The sequence below is a fragment of the Nelumbo lutea genome, chromosome 7, assembly GCF_056320005.1.
Source record: "Nelumbo lutea isolate HS-2025 chromosome 7, American lotus-T2T, whole genome shotgun sequence".
NCBI lineage: Eukaryota > Viridiplantae > Streptophyta > Magnoliopsida > Proteales > Nelumbonaceae > Nelumbo > Nelumbo lutea.
Window position 1 is genome coordinate 24,589,768 of NC_142690.1, and position 18,572 is coordinate 24,608,339.

The 18,572-nt window shown below is 37.5% G+C and overlaps 1 protein-coding gene across 1 annotated transcript in view; it reads left to right on the forward strand.

Moving 5' to 3' along the window:
* HIT3 (HIS triad family protein 3) overlaps positions 1-13,120 on the forward strand; it is a 30,227-nt gene extending 17,107 nt beyond the window's left edge. Inside the window, exons 2-5 of the mRNA XM_088952783.1 lie at positions 2,800-2,857; positions 3,641-3,730; positions 12,455-12,572; positions 12,716-13,120. Coding sequence (XP_088808909.1) covers positions 2,800-2,857; positions 3,641-3,730; positions 12,455-12,572; positions 12,716-12,783 — 334 coding nt within the window. The 3' untranslated portion in view covers positions 12,784-13,120. The remainder of the gene's footprint in view (positions 1-2,799; positions 2,858-3,640; positions 3,731-12,454; positions 12,573-12,715) is intronic.
* The last annotated feature ends 5,452 nt before the right edge of the window (positions 13,121-18,572 follow it).

An 18,572-nucleotide genomic window follows, 5' to 3' on the forward strand; every position in this document is an offset into this window, starting at 1 on the left:
AACTGACACTACTATAACTGGAACAAACAACTACACATGCTGTCCTACGAACACAGTGGGGACCACTGTAGTGGGGCCAGTGGGGCCCACATCAGTATTCTCTACAGAAAGTTATCATTGTAGAGAGAGATTTGGGATGAAAGCTTCAGTGCAGAAGTTAGAGAAATCTACAAGGGGAGAGAGAAGATGGAAATTAGAAACAAGGGGATTGGTGGATGGTACTTGAGATATAGTGTCACCTCCAATTAGAGGGCCACTTGTCATCTCGAGTGGAATGAATGATGGGGTAAGTGAGGTGGAAGGGAGATAGTCTAGTCCTTAACTTTCTCTTTGACTTTTGCACTAACAAGTAACAAATAGGGTTAGGTCTACATTCATACAGTTGAGATAACCCTTAAATTAGAGCTATTCTTTTTACCATTTCATGAAGCTAAGGATCTGATGGATGGGTTGCGTAAAACGTGACCCAGAACCGGAGTGGAGTTGTAATTTTAATTGGAGTTATGGTAGCTTATCATGGTTTGAATAAGGAGTTTCTGTATTCTGAGGCGTTTAGAATTTAGTTGTTGGTTTGGTTCGGTTTTGGGGTTGGGTTGTTTGAGGTGGAGGGTTGATTTCTTCTTTTCTCAGGTGACTACTAGTTTTCTTGTATTTTTTTTTATTTTAATAAATTTTTATTTACTTAAAAAAAAAGACCCAGAACTGAAACCAAGATGGATCAAATCATTTAAAACCCAACATGACTAGACCCCATTAATGGCAATGTGAAATCTGTTCCAATAGGGGGGGTAGGGTAAGTCACCCATTAAATCCACCCTATAGCCATCCCTAATGCCAAACAATTAGTTATTTAGGAATATTTTAGATTTTAATTTTATGATTAAGTTCTAAGGCCCTTTATTTATGTTTTGTTAAAGTGCAGTTTCTCTTCTTCCTCTTGCATCTATGAATGTATACATCTTATCTAATTTTTCGCATCAGATCTTAACCCCCGTATCTACAAAGCAACCCTTAATCTCTGCTCTTTAGTCCACAATTTTAATTTTTAGGATATATTATCTTGTCTTTCTCTTTAGCCCACACTAGTAGAATAAATCTATAATTTGTTGCCAAGTCTCTTGGTCTTTCTTCCTTGATCAGAGAACATGAATTTTAAAGGGCAAATTTCTTAAACTACCCCTACTGTTTAGCTAATTGACAAACTGTACCCTTACTGTTTATATATTGTCTTAAGAGTACCACTAAGTTTTCTAACAATTGACTAGCTCTACCCCTATCGTTAGCATCTACTTATGTGCCATCAAAATCCGTGCACATGTAACCCCACATGACCTATAAAAGTTTTTCAAAACCCAATATTACCCTTTTCTTTATACCTTAGAAGGCTATGAAAATGAACTACTTCCGATTAACTGAACTCCGCCTAACATACACCTTTCCACCATCTAGGAATAGGGCCAAGGTTAAATGGGAGAAACTCTGCCTCTTAGCATCCTCTTGCTTAGTGACCAAGAAGCAATAGGTGATGAGATTCCAATAGTAGATCCACTGCTTTGTGAACTTGGGGTCGGAGGCCAACAGGGGTATGTCGCTGTTTGCCGTGCCAATGGTGATGTCAATTCCGGTGTCAACTAGGGCTTTGATGATAGCTGGTTCGATGTTGTTTCCGATCGAGGTGGACTGGAGCAATTTTGTCATCGCCGTAGGTGGGGGAAGGTTGTCGGCAACTGAAGAACAGGTTCGGGGTGTCCCTGCCTCGTGGTCTTCTTTCAACAGTTCGAGGACGATGAGGTCAATGAGTGTCATGTCCTCATTCCATAGCAGGTTTGAAAGGCTTTATCGGTGTAGCCAAAGCAATTATGGTTGTAAACACCTAGTTTCCTTGGGCCTTTGCTGAAAGCTCTGGTCCTCGCCATTGCCGACCCACCCTTCGACTTGATAGAATAGAGACCGTGAAATGGACATTTCACGGAAACCAACATTCAACACAAGCATGGAATGAGTCAAGAATCAAGCTAAAAGTATGTTGCTCTATATGATATGCACTAGTCTGTCTGGGCTTCTTTTAGAAGACTAAACTACAACTGATGCTTATGGAGTGCGGAGAAGCAGGGCTCCGCCTTCCTTAGATCCTATCCTGATGAGATATGGTAGGCCACAGTCTGAGTTGTCAACACTAGGATAAAAGGCAATAATCCCTACGCCTAAAGCGGTGGAAGGCTTTCTTTGAAACATCATCTGTACGGGGCCCACTCTAGTATAGCTCAAGAGGATGGGGCATGACTCTTAAGCGGGCAGTCAATCACGGACGCTCAACCATGGCCAACAACTAGCGGTGATATGATAGCCGCCAACATCAAGGGAACTACATCCGGCCTGTATTCAATTTTTTAGGAAAAAACTTCGGGCAGCGAGGCACTTCCTACTGGTTGAAAGTGAATGGTCAATAAGCCGTCTTGGATTAGACATAGCAACCAAAGACTGATGAAGTATTGTGAAAATGTGAAAGAAAATAATGGGTAAAATAGTCCTTTTTGTCTTTCTAGTAACGGTGTTAAAGGCAAGGAGGTTTTAGACAATTGTCAGAAAACATAGGGGTACTCGAAGACAATATGTAAACAGTAAGTGTAGAGTTAGTCAATTAGATAAACCATAGGGGTACTTCAAGAAATTTGCCCAATTTTAAAAGATTGAGCTGCTAGTTTGAATGTTACGGTGATATATTTAATATATTCACATGATAATTATCATTTCTTATAATGGTCAAAACAATATTTATTATTTCTTTCTGTTGTGCAGATTCGACAAAATTATAAACAAAGAAATCCCTTCTACTGTTGTCTATGAGGATGATAAGGTAATAGTTTACTTTTGGTTGAGGTACTTTATGCTATCAAAGGCAATTAAGTGTAAGTAACAGGTTCTGTTTGATATAGCCAAGCTCCTGTAACATGATGCTTATAAAGAGTGTTGGATTGACTCTCCTAAGTGGATGGAATATCTGTGTCAGACATGCATTACATTTTGGCACTCCATGGATTCTTGAGAGACACTTCTATGTGAAATTTTTCTTAATCTACTTGTTTTTTTTGACTTGGATGAACATCTAATGTACACTTGCACAGAATGAAAATAAACCTCTAGACATTTCTTATGGGTATATAGTGTTTGAAATAAAAATGTTATGGACAATCTTGGTAATTTGTACTTTTTTATTGATATGTTTGCAAGTCTTTGTTTTTTTGTCTTGCCAAGTCAGATCCTCGGAGATGCTTTGGGTTCTGATCCCTGTGTGTGTCCATGAAACACTGTGTATAAAGCTAGGCATCTCAAACTAAAAAAAAAAAAAGAAAAGTTGAACGGTGGGATAAGATTAATTGACTATTTTAACGTAGCCATGTCAATGTGCTTATAAAGTTATGTATCTCATCCATACACCCATGTGATGAAAGAGTAAAAACCAAGAAAGGTGTCAATGTTCAGATGCTTTCCATTTACTTTCTCCAACATTTTTCTATTGATTGTTATGGCTCTCTGATCTTCACTTTTTCTAAAATTATTATTTATTAACAAGTTTGATGCTCTTATTCCTTAGTAGCTGAATTTTCTCATCATCTTCCATGATGTTCTGTATCAACAGGTTCTTGCATTCAGGGACATTTCTCCCCAAGCTCCCACACATATCTTGATCATCCCTAAAGTCAAGGATGGCTTAACCGGTCTCTCTACGGTATTTTTCTGACTTTGCTTCATTTTACATACCATGATGAACCAGATTCTGGGTGTTGAATTGTTGATCTTGTATAGGTGAAACATTTATCTTTTCTTTTGGTTGGGGGGGTGCAAAAAGGGCGAGCCATAAGAGATGGCAACTACATGCATTATGTCTTGCCATTGTCTCTTCATATAAGACTAGTCATGTAAGTTCTCAGTTAATGTCATGGTTTTATCTCCCAACTAGATGGACTTTATCTAATTATCTCCCAACTATGTGGTAATTAATTGACTAGTCATGAGGTCCCAACTAGATGGACCTCATGTACTGTTGCTTGAGGTTTGAATGGTAAGACAAGAGTTTCCTTTTAATCAATGTTATTCATAGAAACGGATTGGGTCCACACCAGCAATTTCCATTTTCTGATTGTTGTGCTTCACGACCTTTTCAAAATTATAGAAAACCTATGACATAAATACATTTTTTTTTTATATCTCTTGAAGGGCTACACAATGGGGGTTGCCCATCCCCCAATCCAGGTGCAGGTGGGATTCGATCCCAAGTCTCTGCTATGACCATCAGGAGACCTTACCAATCAGCTGACTGGCACCTTTCTATGACACAAATACAATTGCATTAGCATTAAATGTCCCATTTGCTTTGTAAAATGAAACATGGTGTGCCCAGTTCCACTACCTCCTTAAAATTACTCAATATTCTCATGATGAACTACTCAATTAATTACCACATATAGGACATTTTAACTGGGGTATTGAGTGGAGTGGGTCGATTCAAGATCTGACCTATACTGTATGCATATTTAGTTGGCTTGTGCTGATAAAATGACTGGATGTAATATAACTTTGCTCAACACTGAAGAGGAACCATATTCATAAAAAAAAAAACACTGAAGAGGAACCACCGTGGAGATTTAGAGCTCTGGTTAGGGAAGCCAAATCATTGGGATGCAATAACCCGAACTGCTCATTCAGGTGGATTCCTAGATCGGCTGACTCTCTAGTTGACAGCTTAGCTAGGGCTGGAGTAATGGCACAATGTTGTATTTGGGGAATGCTGGGGCCTGGGGTACAATTGTAATCTAAACTTGTTTATTTTTTTGTCTTTGTATGGTCAGTTTATGCTGTTTCTTTGTACTTACCCTACTGTCGAGTCTGGACATGTATGGGGTCTCTTTTTGAGGCATATAATATAATCAGTTACTCTTTTTGAGGCATACCTCTATAAAAGATAATATTTTATATATCATATTTACATATTTACTCGTGCTAGTGTAAGGGCACATGCTAACCTTGTATGATACAATATTCTGATTCGGTTTTTATGACCTTCACCAAAACCTAGGCCCGTATTCACATTGTTATCGAATGAGCAAAAGTGGGTAAGCTTATTTTAATCCAACACAAAAGGCTTTTCACACACACAAAAAAAAGGCATTTGCCAAATAAAGGAGTCGGATCTGGTTTGGGATGAAATGGACCAGATATGGATCCATTTAGATCTGAATCCAGATTTGGTAAGGTGCTAACATCTAGAGTTTTCTAGATTGAACTTGGATTTTGCTGGATGTCACAACTCCTGTATGATCTCTATGACTTTTAAATTCTGTGTTTTTTTCTTTGAATTAAAAAACATGAAACAAGGGGCTATTTGAATTCACCCACAACTAATTCAGCTTCCTTATTATTAGGAAAATGTGTCTAATTACTCTCATATATTGACACCAATTCATGCATTGTACAGGTCACTTTTAGTATGAACAAATAATGGTATGAGATAAAGAAAAAACCACTATCAGTAGAGAGAAACATTTAATTCTATTGATGCATTGTGAATATTCTGAAAATCATAATCGTAATAATCGTAAAGAGGTTTAATTGAATCATATTGTAAACTGTAAGATTTTTTTTTCAAAAAATTGTCAAAAAACTATAAAAAATATCTAAATCTCTCAAAAAATTATGAAAATGGTTTTGCACAAATTTTCCAACTTAAAAGAGGACACATGGATAATATGAGAAGCACCATGGCATGGCATATGAAAAGAACATGGGGTGTAGCCCCTGTTTTCATGTCAAAAAAGCCTGAAAACATTATTGCTCTTGTTTAGTTTTGCATTATTAAAGGAAGTGATAAAATATTAGGCATAGTTTTTGTTAGCGTAGGGGTATTTATGTCTTTATACCTAGATTAATGTTGCTGATCTGTAATGTTGTGTTGGAACAAGTGCTCTTAACTTAAGTAAGGGCACATAGGTCTTTTTCGTTATGTTTTAATAATAATATAAATACTTCCTGGCCGACTGGGAGAAGTCAAGTTGATTCTTTCAGTTTGAACCAGAATTCTCTCTTCTTTCTTCTCTCTCTCTCTCTCTCTCTCTCTCTCTCTCTCTTTCACCTTTTCTTCTTCTACGTAGCTGATCTCAGACAGGCAGAACTCTAAGGCAGACCTGAATTCTAACATGGTATCAGAGCCACTTGAATCTGCCTAGATTTCTGCTTGCCTAGGTTCCTATTCTCTGCGCACCCTATCTAGGTTTTTTTTTTTTTTTTTTTTTTTTTTTTTTTTTTTTTTTCTGTGCTCGATTGGAGATAAGGGAAAGGGCTGAAAAGGAGTGATCACCCTCTTCCCTTGGAGGTTTCTATGTCTCTAGTCAGGTTGTATGTGGTTGGTTGCTGTGATTTCTGAGATCACCCTCTCCTAGTAGAGGAAGAATAGAGGGCCAGACTGTGTGTGTAGTGGCTGTCGTGTGTGGCTGTTGTGTGTGCAGTGGCTGTCGTGTGTGCAGTGGCTGTCATGTGTGGACTAATTTCCTGCTCGTATGGGTGTTACTTCAGTGATAAGGTAAGAGATTTCAGTGCATGATATCTGTTATGGATTAAATAGGAAGTGTGTTTCAGACCATATGCTAGGGTTTTGGACAGTAACGTGCTAGGGTTTATGTTGGTTTCTTTGTGCATTTTGAAGGAAGAGATATGATCATATGGTGGTGAGATTTCAGGTAGTTGAAGGAGTAGGGTTTGTGGTGTGAGCACACTTTTCAGCAACAACAAGTGCTGAAATCAATGTGACAGGTGTGATCTAGGGTTTGTGGTGTAAAGAGCACATATTCCAGCAACAATAGGTGTTGCAATCAGTGTGACAGGTGTGACCTAGTGGTGTGTAGTGTGTAGGTCTTAGTGATAATAGAATTCAGCAAGTGTGCATAATCAGTGATAACGTAATGGGAGATAATAATGATTATAAACCTAGTGTGATGCTGCCTACAGACTACCTGAATGTTCAGATGACCTCCATTAAATTAAATGGAGAGAATTATGTGCCTTGGGCTAAATCCATTGAAGTCTTTCTGAAGGCAAAGAAGAAGGTAAAACACATTAGAGAGGAGAAACCCTCCTCTGACTCTCACGAGTATGAAGACTGGGAGCAAGAGGATGCTCAGATCATCACATGGTTGTGGAACAGTATGGAACCCGGGATTAGTGTGAACTTCATGTTTCTTGATACTACGAAAGATGTGTGGGACCATGCAAAGAAATTGTATTCGGGGCAGGACAATACAACCAGAGTTTATCAGCTTTATCAAGAGTACTTTAACCTGCAACAGGGCAATCAAAGTCTTGAGGAGTACTATGCCAACATGAGGAACATACGTAATGAGTTGAATGTCTATCATCCTCTCACTTCTGATGTCAAGATTCAGCAACAACAGAGAGAACAGCTTGATGTGACTAGATTTTTGGTGGGACTAAAGTCTGAATATGAACCAGTACGGGCTCAGATATTAGGAGGATTAGCTCTTCCGTCCCTAGAAGAGGTATTTGCTCGATTCTGAAGGATTTCTATCGGATCTACTGAGAACTCTAATATCTCAGATAGATCTGCCTTTGCTGCATCGAGAGGCCGTGGTGTTAGAGATGGAGCTAGGGGAGCTCAGTTTGGCCGTGGTGGTGGTAGTGGTTCTGCGTATGGCTGAAGTGGCAATGGTGGGTCTACTCATAATCGTGGTGGTCGTACTGGGGGTAGAGATTCAGGGGGAGTGCACTCATTGTGGTATGGATGGACATACCATCAACTATTGTTATGATCTACATGGTCCTCCCTCAACCTGGGCCAATCATGCTATGACCAGTGACTCAAGTTCCAGCTTTAGACAGGAGAATCATTCATTTGATTATATGCCTCCTACATCCACAGATGGTCCGATGAAGGAGATGGTGAGTGTTCCTCGTGATGAATATGAGAGGTTTATCTAATCATAGCAGAACACGACGACTTTTGCTCACTCAGGTATGGCTTGTCTGGCATCTACACCCAATCCCTGGATCATTGACTCTGGAGCCTCCGATCACATGACTGGAACTCCAGGTGTGTTTTCCTCCTTATCTCATTGCTCAACATCACAATCTGTCACCCTTGCTAATGGTTCCACATCCTCAATTTGTGGTGATGGTAATGTTGATCTAGATCCTGTATCCCTCTCATCAGTTCTGTATGTTTCTAAATTGCCTTTTAACCTTATGTCTGTTAATAAGCTGACCAAATCACTTAACTGCTCCATTACCTTTTATCCTTCTGTGTGTTTTTCAGGATCTCAAGACGGGGATGAAGATTGGTGGAGGGCATGAAGCAGGTGGACTGTATTATCTTAACGGTGGTGGTGGTAGAACTTCAACAGCTCTCTAGTCATCTCTTTCTCCTCTCCAGTGGCATTGCCGATTTGGTCATCCATCGCTAAGAGTCTTGAAGTCCTTGGTTTCATGAGTCAGCTTTCTGTTTTGGATTGTGAGTCATGTCAGTTTGGGAAACACCATCGTGTTCCCTTTAGTTCTAGGGTTGATAATCGTGTGTCGAGTCCTTTTTCTTTAGTTCATTCAGATGTTTGGGGTCCTTATAAAATGATGTCATTTTTGTCATTTTTGTCATGTTTGTGGTCCTTATAATGGATACAAATATTGTCATTTTTGTGGATGATTTTTCAAGGATGATGTGACTCTATTTAATGAAAGAAAGAAGTGAATTGTTTACCATTTTTCAAAAATTTTATGCTAAGATTCGTAACCAATTTGGTACCCACATCAAAGTTTTTCATTCTGATAATGGCCGCGAATATTTATCCTCATCATTTCAGGAATACCTGGACCAACACAGCATTATACATCAGACCTCGTGTACCTACACCCCACAACAAAATGGGTGGCTGAGAGAAAGAATCGCCATCTCCTTGAAACAACAAGATCCCTAATGCATCACATGCATGTTCCCAAACCTTTTTGGAGTGATGTCGTGCTTACCTCTTGCTTTCTGATTAATCGGATGCCTACGTTCATCCTTTATGGTCATTTTCCGTTTCAGGTCTTGTTTTCCACTTTGTCTCTGTTCCCTCTTACGCCGAGAGTTTTTGGGTGTGTCTGCTTCATCCATAATCTGGGTCCCGGGAATGACAAGTTCGATGCCCGTTCTCTCAAGTGCATCTTCCTTGGCTATTCTCAGACCCAAAAAGGGTATAGGTGTTACCATCCTGGTTCTCGACGGTCCTTTGTGTGTGCTGATGTTAGTTTCTTTGAGTCTACTCCGTTCTTTTTGGGGTCCGGTGATGCTTCTTCCTCCTCATCACCTCCTCCTCTTCCACGTCCCATTGTCGATCCTCCTTCCTTTGTTCCAGTCGTGACCAAATCCTTGCCTCCGGTGCCACCACCTGTTGAATGCCCACCTATCCGTCATGTGTATACACATCGCCCACGCGCACCAGCTACTACTCCGGCTACATCTTTGCCGACGGATTTGGCACCAGACCCGCACTTAGCATCTGAGCTTGATCTACCCATTGCTTTGCGGAAAGATAAACGTACTTGCACCCTTCATTCCATTTCTAATTATGTTTCTCTTACTCACATTTCTGCTTCCCATTGCCAGTTTGTTACCTTGTTATCATCAATTATTGTTCCTAAAGATGTCCAGGAAGCCCTTGCCTCTCTAGGGTGGTGTCGTGCCATGGAAGAACTCTCAGCCCTTCATCATAATCATACTTGGGACCTCACTACTCTTCCTCCAAGGAAGCAAGCTGTTGGTTGTAAATGGATTTATATGGTTAAGTATCTACCTGATGGTAGTGTTGAACGCCTGAAAACGCGATTAGTTGCAAAAGGGTACTCCCAAACCTATGGTATTGACTACACAGAGACCTTCTCACCGGTTGCTAAGATAGGGTCAGTTCGTGTTGTGATCTCTCTTGCAGCCACTATATCAGCTTGATATCAAGAAAGCCTTTTTGCATGGTGACTTACTCGAGGAGGTCTACATGGAGCAACCTCCAGGGTTTGTTGCTCAGGGGGAGGATGGTAAGGTGTGCAGACTAAGGAAGGCTATATATGGGCTTAAACAGTCTCCTCGAGCATGGTTTGGTAGGTTCAGTGAGGTGGTAAAGAAGTTTGGTATGAAACAGTGCAAAGTTGACCATTCTGTATTTAGTCATGACTCTTCGGGAGGAAAAATACTGTTGGTGGTGTATGTAGATGATATTGTTATTACTGGGAATGATAACATTGGTATTGACAGGCTGGAGACTTATATGCAAGATCACTTTTAGACAAAGGATTTGGGTAAGCTGAAATACTTCTTGGGGATAGAGGTAGTGAGATCCAAGTATGGTATTAACCTGTGCCAGAGGAAGTATGTGCCTGATTTGCTGGAAGAAGCAGGCTTGTTGGGTGTCAAACCAGCTGAAACACCCATGGACACAAATACCAAGCTAAGCAGTGATATGGGTGAAGTGTTTGAAGACCCTGGCAGATACCGACGACTTGTGGGCAAACTGAACTACCTAACCATTACCAGACCAGACATCTCATTTGCAGTTAGTGTGGTAAGCCAGTTCATGCAAAAACCTCTGATTCCTCATTGGAATGCAGTTATGAGAATTGTGAAGTATCTAAAAGGGGCTCCGGGTCGCGATTTGATATACAAGAGTGGGGGAAAACTTGAAATAGAAGGGTATTCTGATGCTGATTGGGCCAGTTCTATGTCTGATAGGCGGTCTACTACAGGCTATTGCACATTTTTGGGAGGTAACCTGGTGACATGGAAAAGTAAGAAGCAGACGGTTGTGGCAAGAAGTAGTGCAGAAGCAGAATATAGGGCTATGGCGCACACCGCTTGTGAATTATTGTGGCTAAGGAACCTTCTACAAGAAGTAGGGTATAACATTAACACTCCAATGAAGCTCTATTGTGATAATCAGGCTGTAGTTCATATCTCCTCTAATCCGGTGTTTCATGAAAGAACCAAGCACATTGAGGTTGACTGTCACTTTGTGAGGGAGAAGGTGCTGAATGGAGAGCTAGACACTACACATGTTAATACAGGAAATCAGTGGGCTGACTTATTTACAAAAGGCTTGAGTCAGGGAAGAGTGGACTACATATGTAACAAGCTAGGAGTATATGATATATACTCACCAGCTTGAGGGGGAGTGTTAGCGAAGGGGTATTTCTGTCTTTATACCTAAGAAGAAAAAGAAGACATGGAAGAAGAAAATGTGTTGATTAGACAAAATTTTAAATTCTTCTTTTGCTTATAGGTTCAAGTTTTGAAATTTTTGAGGGTTCAATCAAGGATCAAAATTTTGATACAATACGCCCCATATTGCGTGTATTGTATTGTATTTTTGGGGTCCTGATACCTCTTTACAAGTGTTTTTGGGGAAGTATCGTTATAAGTACCGATACACCTTTGCCAATACACAGAGGTGTATCAATACTATGAACCATGGGTTAGCAATGTTGCATTGATTAAACCCTAACAAAATTAGAAAATAATAAAAAAAAAATAGTATATAAACACATCAAATGAATATTCTAGTTTGATAATGTCTATTTTATAATTATAATGTAAAAAATAAAAAGTATTTTATAATCCAGTGCACAAAACTGCTAGGCGACTGGGCGAGGCGAGCCTCCAAGGGCGCCTTGTCGCCTAGGCATCGCCTTGACAACTATGATATTAGGGCTGAGACCCTGTTTTGTGTCAAAAAAAGATGGAAAAATGGGAGCTTTTTGCATGAGAAAAGGAAACAGAGAATTGGGCGGAGGCCCATTTGCACACAAAAACAAAAAGGAAAAATGGTAAAAAACAAAGTGATATGGGGCGGAGCCCCTGTTTTTCATGTAAATGAAGAGGGGAAAAAGGTATTTTCATGCAAAAAACAGAAGCCAAAAAATGGGGTGAAGCCCCTGTTTTTGTGTCAAAAGAGGAGGGGAAGAAGGAAGAGGGGGGAAGCCCTTGTTTTCATGTGAAAAACAGAAGCCAAAAAATGGGTGGAGTCCCTGTATTCGTGTCAAAGGAGAAGATGAATGTCGTAGAAATTGAAAAAATAAAAATAAAAACCCTTACCATTTATGTAATGATGAAACTACCCCTTAATATAAATGTGAGGCTTTAAGAAGAAGAAGACAAAATGGTCTTTTTCCCTTAAATTATGTTTCCATCTCTAATTGTTCAAATTGCTTATGAATCGTGATTTGCGGTTTAAAGTCTCGATTTGCTCATAAGTCATATGATTAATATGAAAAACTATTAGTACTTACAATTTGAATTGTTTTAGGGCCGATTTGATATGGATCATACTATTCAAATTGTGAATTGCATGATTTTAACAACATTGCATTGTCAGTGTGTTTTTTCAACTGACTTATTGTTTACCATCACACATATTTCCCTCAGGCAGAGGAGAGGCACTGTGAGATACTTGGGAAACTTCTGTACACTGCCAAACTTGTAGCTAAGCAGGAAGGACTTGAAGATGGATTCAGGGTTGTCATTAACGATGGTCCCAAAGGATGTATGTACTCGCAGCCACTCTATTACACATTTCCTAGGAATCCAAGCAAATGTATTTTGCTTTTATTTTTATTTTCTTTATCTATTCATTATTTTGGGGAGATGAGGTATTTTTTATTCTAATGAAATTGTTGGTTTTTGCAGGTCAATCTGTTTATCACCTTCACATTCATCTTATTGGGGGACGACAAATGAACTGGCCCCCTGGCTAACGTGAGTTTTATCTAATCAAAATTAGATGGTGGATTATAAAATTTCCTATAGGTAAGAATGTTGCTTGTCCACCATCTATCCTGCAAGGTGACTGTATTTTCTCTTTCATCTTCCAAAGAACAATGTCTACCCTCTGCCTGTATTGGTATGGATGTTACTAAGGTAGCATGCGGTTGCTCTTGTTTGGTTCTATTTTACTTGGAGCAAATGTGCAATGTTTCATAGGAAATAAACAGTTGGAATTCCTAATACTGTTGTCAGTGGATGTGTTAACTCGATGGCAATGCATTAAGTGAATAGATATGCTGCTGGAAAAGAAAAGGTTTAAAGTAGTAATTTGCTTGTAATTCTAGTAGGTATATATTTTGGCAATAGTGGGCTTTATTTGGGGAGACTGTCAATACCTTGTTGCCATGAATATCCTGATTTGAAGTTGCAAGGTTCAATGCATTGTACAATTTGTATAATCTTCTGAACCCACGGTTAAATACTAGGAGTTTCTGAAACCTTCCTAGAGATGTGCTGTCTCAGTTTTGAAACTTAAAAATTTTTAATCTAAGGCTATCGCCCCTTTGAATCGTGCGATACACAATTTTTGCGCATAATGTGTTTCAGTACTTCGAATCTTGGTTGCAGTTGCAGGTGCATCAAATTTTCTAATGTGACTGTTTTAGGTTAATATGACTAGTGTAGTGGAAAACATGATCTGAAAAGTATTAGGTATATTAATGTTGGGTGCTTGGGCAACAAAATTTCCAGTCTGACTTGTAGGCTTTGGGTCTGTTTTTATCAATTCAATTAGTTAAGTTTAATGCTTCCAAATAGGGGTGTCAATTAAAATCCGATCCTGTTCAATGTGAGTCTATTATAAATGAACCAGGTCTAATCCAATAGTCTAATGAATATTATGGATCAATTTGGACTGATCCAATGCAATCTTTGAACCGTCCAATCTGCTCATTCGTTTTAATTTAGATTGGTTCCAACCCAAACCTGGCCCATTGACACCTATAGTCATCTTATATCAATGGACCAGATATTGGTTTAATCCAATACAAATTCATTGTGGATGGATCTGGTCCAATTCAATAAATATTTTTTTTTTGATAAATCAACCCAATAAATATTTTGGACCATTAAGTGTTTGGATTGATCCAATTCAATGTCTTGTTTGTCTGTCGCTTCAAATCTAGAAACAAGTTGTTTATTTGCAGTTTTCGCATTGCATGTATGTTGCTCTACATTGCTCACTTGTAGCATTACAGAAAAAACCATCATGTGGCATGTATAGACCTAGATATTCCTTTATAAGAATTCTCTTGCCAAATTATATACCAAGAAACGATTATGCCCATTTCATTCTTGCTATTTAAGCAAGAACCGGTCCCAACCACTTATGTTGCCATCTCTTGGAAATTGGATTCAGTCCTCAGCCATTTGCAATAATGTAATGGGAATATTTTCATACTTGTATGCAAGGTTTTCAATATCGATACGCCTGACACATTGGTAGGGGAATATTGGACAGTATCGGTACTCTCTTTTATTTTTTATTTTTAATTTTTTTTCAAAACTGGTTCAGGGGGCCGGTTTAAAGTTCCTCTACCCCCTGAATCAGTCAGAACCACGATACATCCTTTGTAGGGGTGTATCGGAGTGCCCCCGATACGATATGTACCGGCCGATATATATATATATATATACTTGGTGATAATAGGCAAGAAAACCTTAACTTGTGTTGACTTGAGACCAAACTGTCATGGTCGGACCCTTCACATCAATGAAAATGAGCATGTGCTACACGGAAAACAGCCTGTACTGTTTTGGGATTCTGCTATGAATGACATCTCATAATGAGTGTGGGTAAAATAGTATTTACATTAGACACTTTTTAGTTGAAAGGACAAATAAGGACTTGAATTAACTAAGATGTCATGTCTCGAGGCTCCAAAAACAGCCGGGCTGTTTCTAACCCAAGACGATGAAAAATCATAAAAGATTCCAGTTTTGAAAAACATCTTAGTTAATGAAACCCCTTCAATAGATTTTCAAAGACTTTGAAAAACATAAAAATATTCTACAACTTTTCAGATTTAGACTTTAGATTTTAGAATTATAAAACACCACCTAAGTCTCACATTTCTAATTAGGATGAAAGAGGTCAAGAAGAACATTTAAGGGGTTTCAAAGTATCTAATAAAGGGGTATTGTTTGTCATATTGAAATTAGATTGGGTATTTTAGATATTGGCATAATCCTAAAACGCCTTCAATAACATTTAAATTTGAAAAATTATTTCAGATTTAAACATGTCCAACGCTTAAAAAATAGTTTTTTTTTTCAGACGTTAAACATCTAAAAAGTATTATCAAATGAGCCTTAGAAAATGTTAGATTTAATTCACTTTAACTCCATTGTAAATGAATAGTAAAAATATGACCTTCATTCATAAATGAACAGTAAAATCAAGTGTTGCGTGGATGGAAACAAAGCATTTATTATAATTCTTAAGTAATATGAGATTTGGAATATTGTCTTCAATAGGATTGTTTAAGAATCGGAGTAAATGCCTTGCTTTTCATCTGTAAAAGATGAATAAGTCAAGCCTTATATAAATGATGCTTTCATTTTAATTCTAAACAAATATAGACATTGGAATATCTTTTAGTGTTGTCATATGTTCTACATTGCTTAGGAATCAAAATGAATACCTTATCTTCATTTTATAAAAAGATATAGAAGAAAAAAAGGCATTCATTGTAATTCTTTAAGTAGTGTAAATCTTAAAAGAAAACTCAATAATAAGTGTAATACTCATCTATTGAATATTATTTTAAGAATCAAAATTAATGTTTGCATTGATTAGGAATCAAAATAAATGCCTTATTTTCATTTAGAAAAGAATGAACAACACAAGCCTTACATAGGAATGTTTGGGACCGATGTCATGTTTCATGTTCTGAAGTAATATTTTTATTTAATTAAATATTTTCCCAAAAACTTTAAAAATATGATTATGTTTCTTAGAAAAGTGTAGTCCAAGAAAATAATTTAAGTGCTAATAAAGAAATCAAACAAAGAACGTTATCGTTTTGGAAAATGACACCACATTATCATTGTTTTATTTATATGGATTTTAGGACCAAATACTACCATAGATAAAGGAAAGACTTTCATTTTAATTTTTAAATAATTTGAATTTTGGGATAATAAATTAATAGTAATTATAAATAAAACAATGGTGGTGTTTTGAATTTGAATTTGCAAGGTTTAGATTTAATGCATACTTAAATTTATAATAACTATTAATTGTAATAGTAATTATATCAAGAACCAGAACCAACCCATCGTTTCTACTTCTTGGAACCATAATTGACCCACCGGTTCGGGTTCACTAGGTCCATCGGGTCCAACCCAACCCATTGACAACCTTAATCATTGGGTCGGGTTTGGTTTGGAATAGCTTCTACCAGTTCTATCCCAATAAACTTGTATTTATTCATTTATTTATTTTTTAAATTAAATAAATTATTATTTATAAAATTTTATTTAATTAATTAATTAATTATTTATAAATAATTACTATTTAAGGTCATGCCACCATATAAAATAAAAACAATTAATAAACTTTATTAATTCATTTATTTATTTTATTAAATTAAACAAGTGATGACCTAAGGGCCCACCACCTATTATTAGGTTCAAAATTTATTGCAAAAGACAATGAGGAATATAGCACGTGTCGAGCCGGGGTGAGGTGTGGATGCGTGTGCGTGCGATGCATTGAATCATTTTGTTTTATCTGAATTACACATTTTTCAATTTTAAAACGTGCCTCTTCAAATTCAAATTTAATTTTCAAATAAATTATTTTCTTTTTTGTGTATCTTCTTCCTCCTTGTGCCTCTTCGAATAGGTGCACTGTTATGAAGAGGCTCTTGTCTGAAAAGGCACATCTGTGTCCATTCGGGTTTGAGAGCATTCTATAAGAAGAGTGCTGGCCGACCTAATCTATACAGATACACCATTTTTTGACATTCATTTCTTTGAGAAATCTGAGCATCAATTTTCAGTGGTTCGCAGAGGTCTAGTAAGCAAATGCACGTCAACCTTATCTTGGCGACCGGTTTGCAATCACCCAGTTGCACATAGGGGTAAATACGGTTTTAAGGAGAGTGACCAAGTGGCACGACTCAACCCTCTATCTTTCTGCAATTCCCAATTTCAAGTTCCTACAACAACTTCACATCACTGCAAGCGATTACCGATAAGTTCTATCTACTTTCTTTACTATTTTTACAACAAAAAGTGATTAGTCTAAGTTGATTGTAACAAGGACGATAAATATAGGTGGGAAAAATCACAAAACCGACATTAGAAGGCCAATGTTAGATGGGGACTTCTCTTTTATCCATTCTTTTCTTTTGAAGGCCAAGGTTAAGCAGCCATTGGAAGAAATAAGAGTGGGTCTTCTTTGGCTTTCTCTATTAGAAAGCAATGATATCAATTCTTTTGGGATATTCCCTCCTTTGTTAAAGAGACTAGGGCAAATTTGGGTTTTTTAGAAAAAAACTTGCCACATGTAATGACATCTACAAATTGATCTAAATGGTAAGGAGGTTTGTGTCCGATGACATCATCTAGTAAGGGAGATCTTAGTCCTTTTGCAAAGAGCGAGGAGGTCTTATTATATAAGTTAAATCTTTAAGGGAGGTTTAAGTCTTTTACCCTATAGGCTATAGATAAAGACAATGCTTTTGTTTTATTTTTTAAACAGTGTGAGATTTATTATCGTACACATTGTATACTCATTATTAAATCTTATTTAAAATCCCACATTGTTTAGGAATCAATATGTAGGCCTTGTCTTTATTTATAAAGAATAGACAAACTAAAACATGTATAGATGAAAGCAAAGCCTTCATTTTAATTTTAACTAGGGGGGTGCCCTTGCATTGCAAGGGCTAATGAGAAGATAAAGAAGTTTTCAAATAAACGAGTTTATTTAATTAAGAGGCTATAGAAAAAAGAAAAATAAATTGTATTTTGAAATAAAAGAAAAATAGAAGTATCTTTATTTGTGAGATTGTATTTGAATATATAGTAATAATGAATTTAAAAATAAGAAAATATCAACTAAAACATTTGCCAATGCAACACTTACCAACACACATTACTACAAATGTGATAACCTATGATTTGTTAACATGATCATACCCAAATCCATTGACTCAACAACTGGAACCACAAATCCTCATCACCAAGAACCAGATCAAATACAACAAAAACCTTAGGAACATAAGGGCAGAAACTACCATCAATGGGAAAGCCTCCTTTGGTTGGGGTTTACAATGGGAATGTTGGGGGATAGGAGCTCCTCCAAACCTGCATCCAACCAAGAAGAAAAACCTAGAATTAGGAATCAATAGGGAGAAAATAAACCAAAAATACTTAAGTAAGAAAAACAAAGAAAAAAATAAGAAGAGAAAGAAACCACCATTAAATAGGACATCTCTTCGGTCTCTATTACTCTGTTGCCATCCAAGAAAAATAGAGTCTAAAACCAAAAAACATAAGTGATGAAACCAAACACAATGTTGTGTGTATGTGAGAAAGAGAGATAAAAAATATAAATATGTTTTCAACCTAAGTATCTAGGTCCTTAGTCAATTTCCTTACACTTGAGCTCACCATAGCAAATGATCTTTTGGGTAAATTTGGGGTTGACTTCACTTATGGGCAAGTGGGGAGTTATAGGATTTGGGCATTTAGTGTCAATTCAACTTTA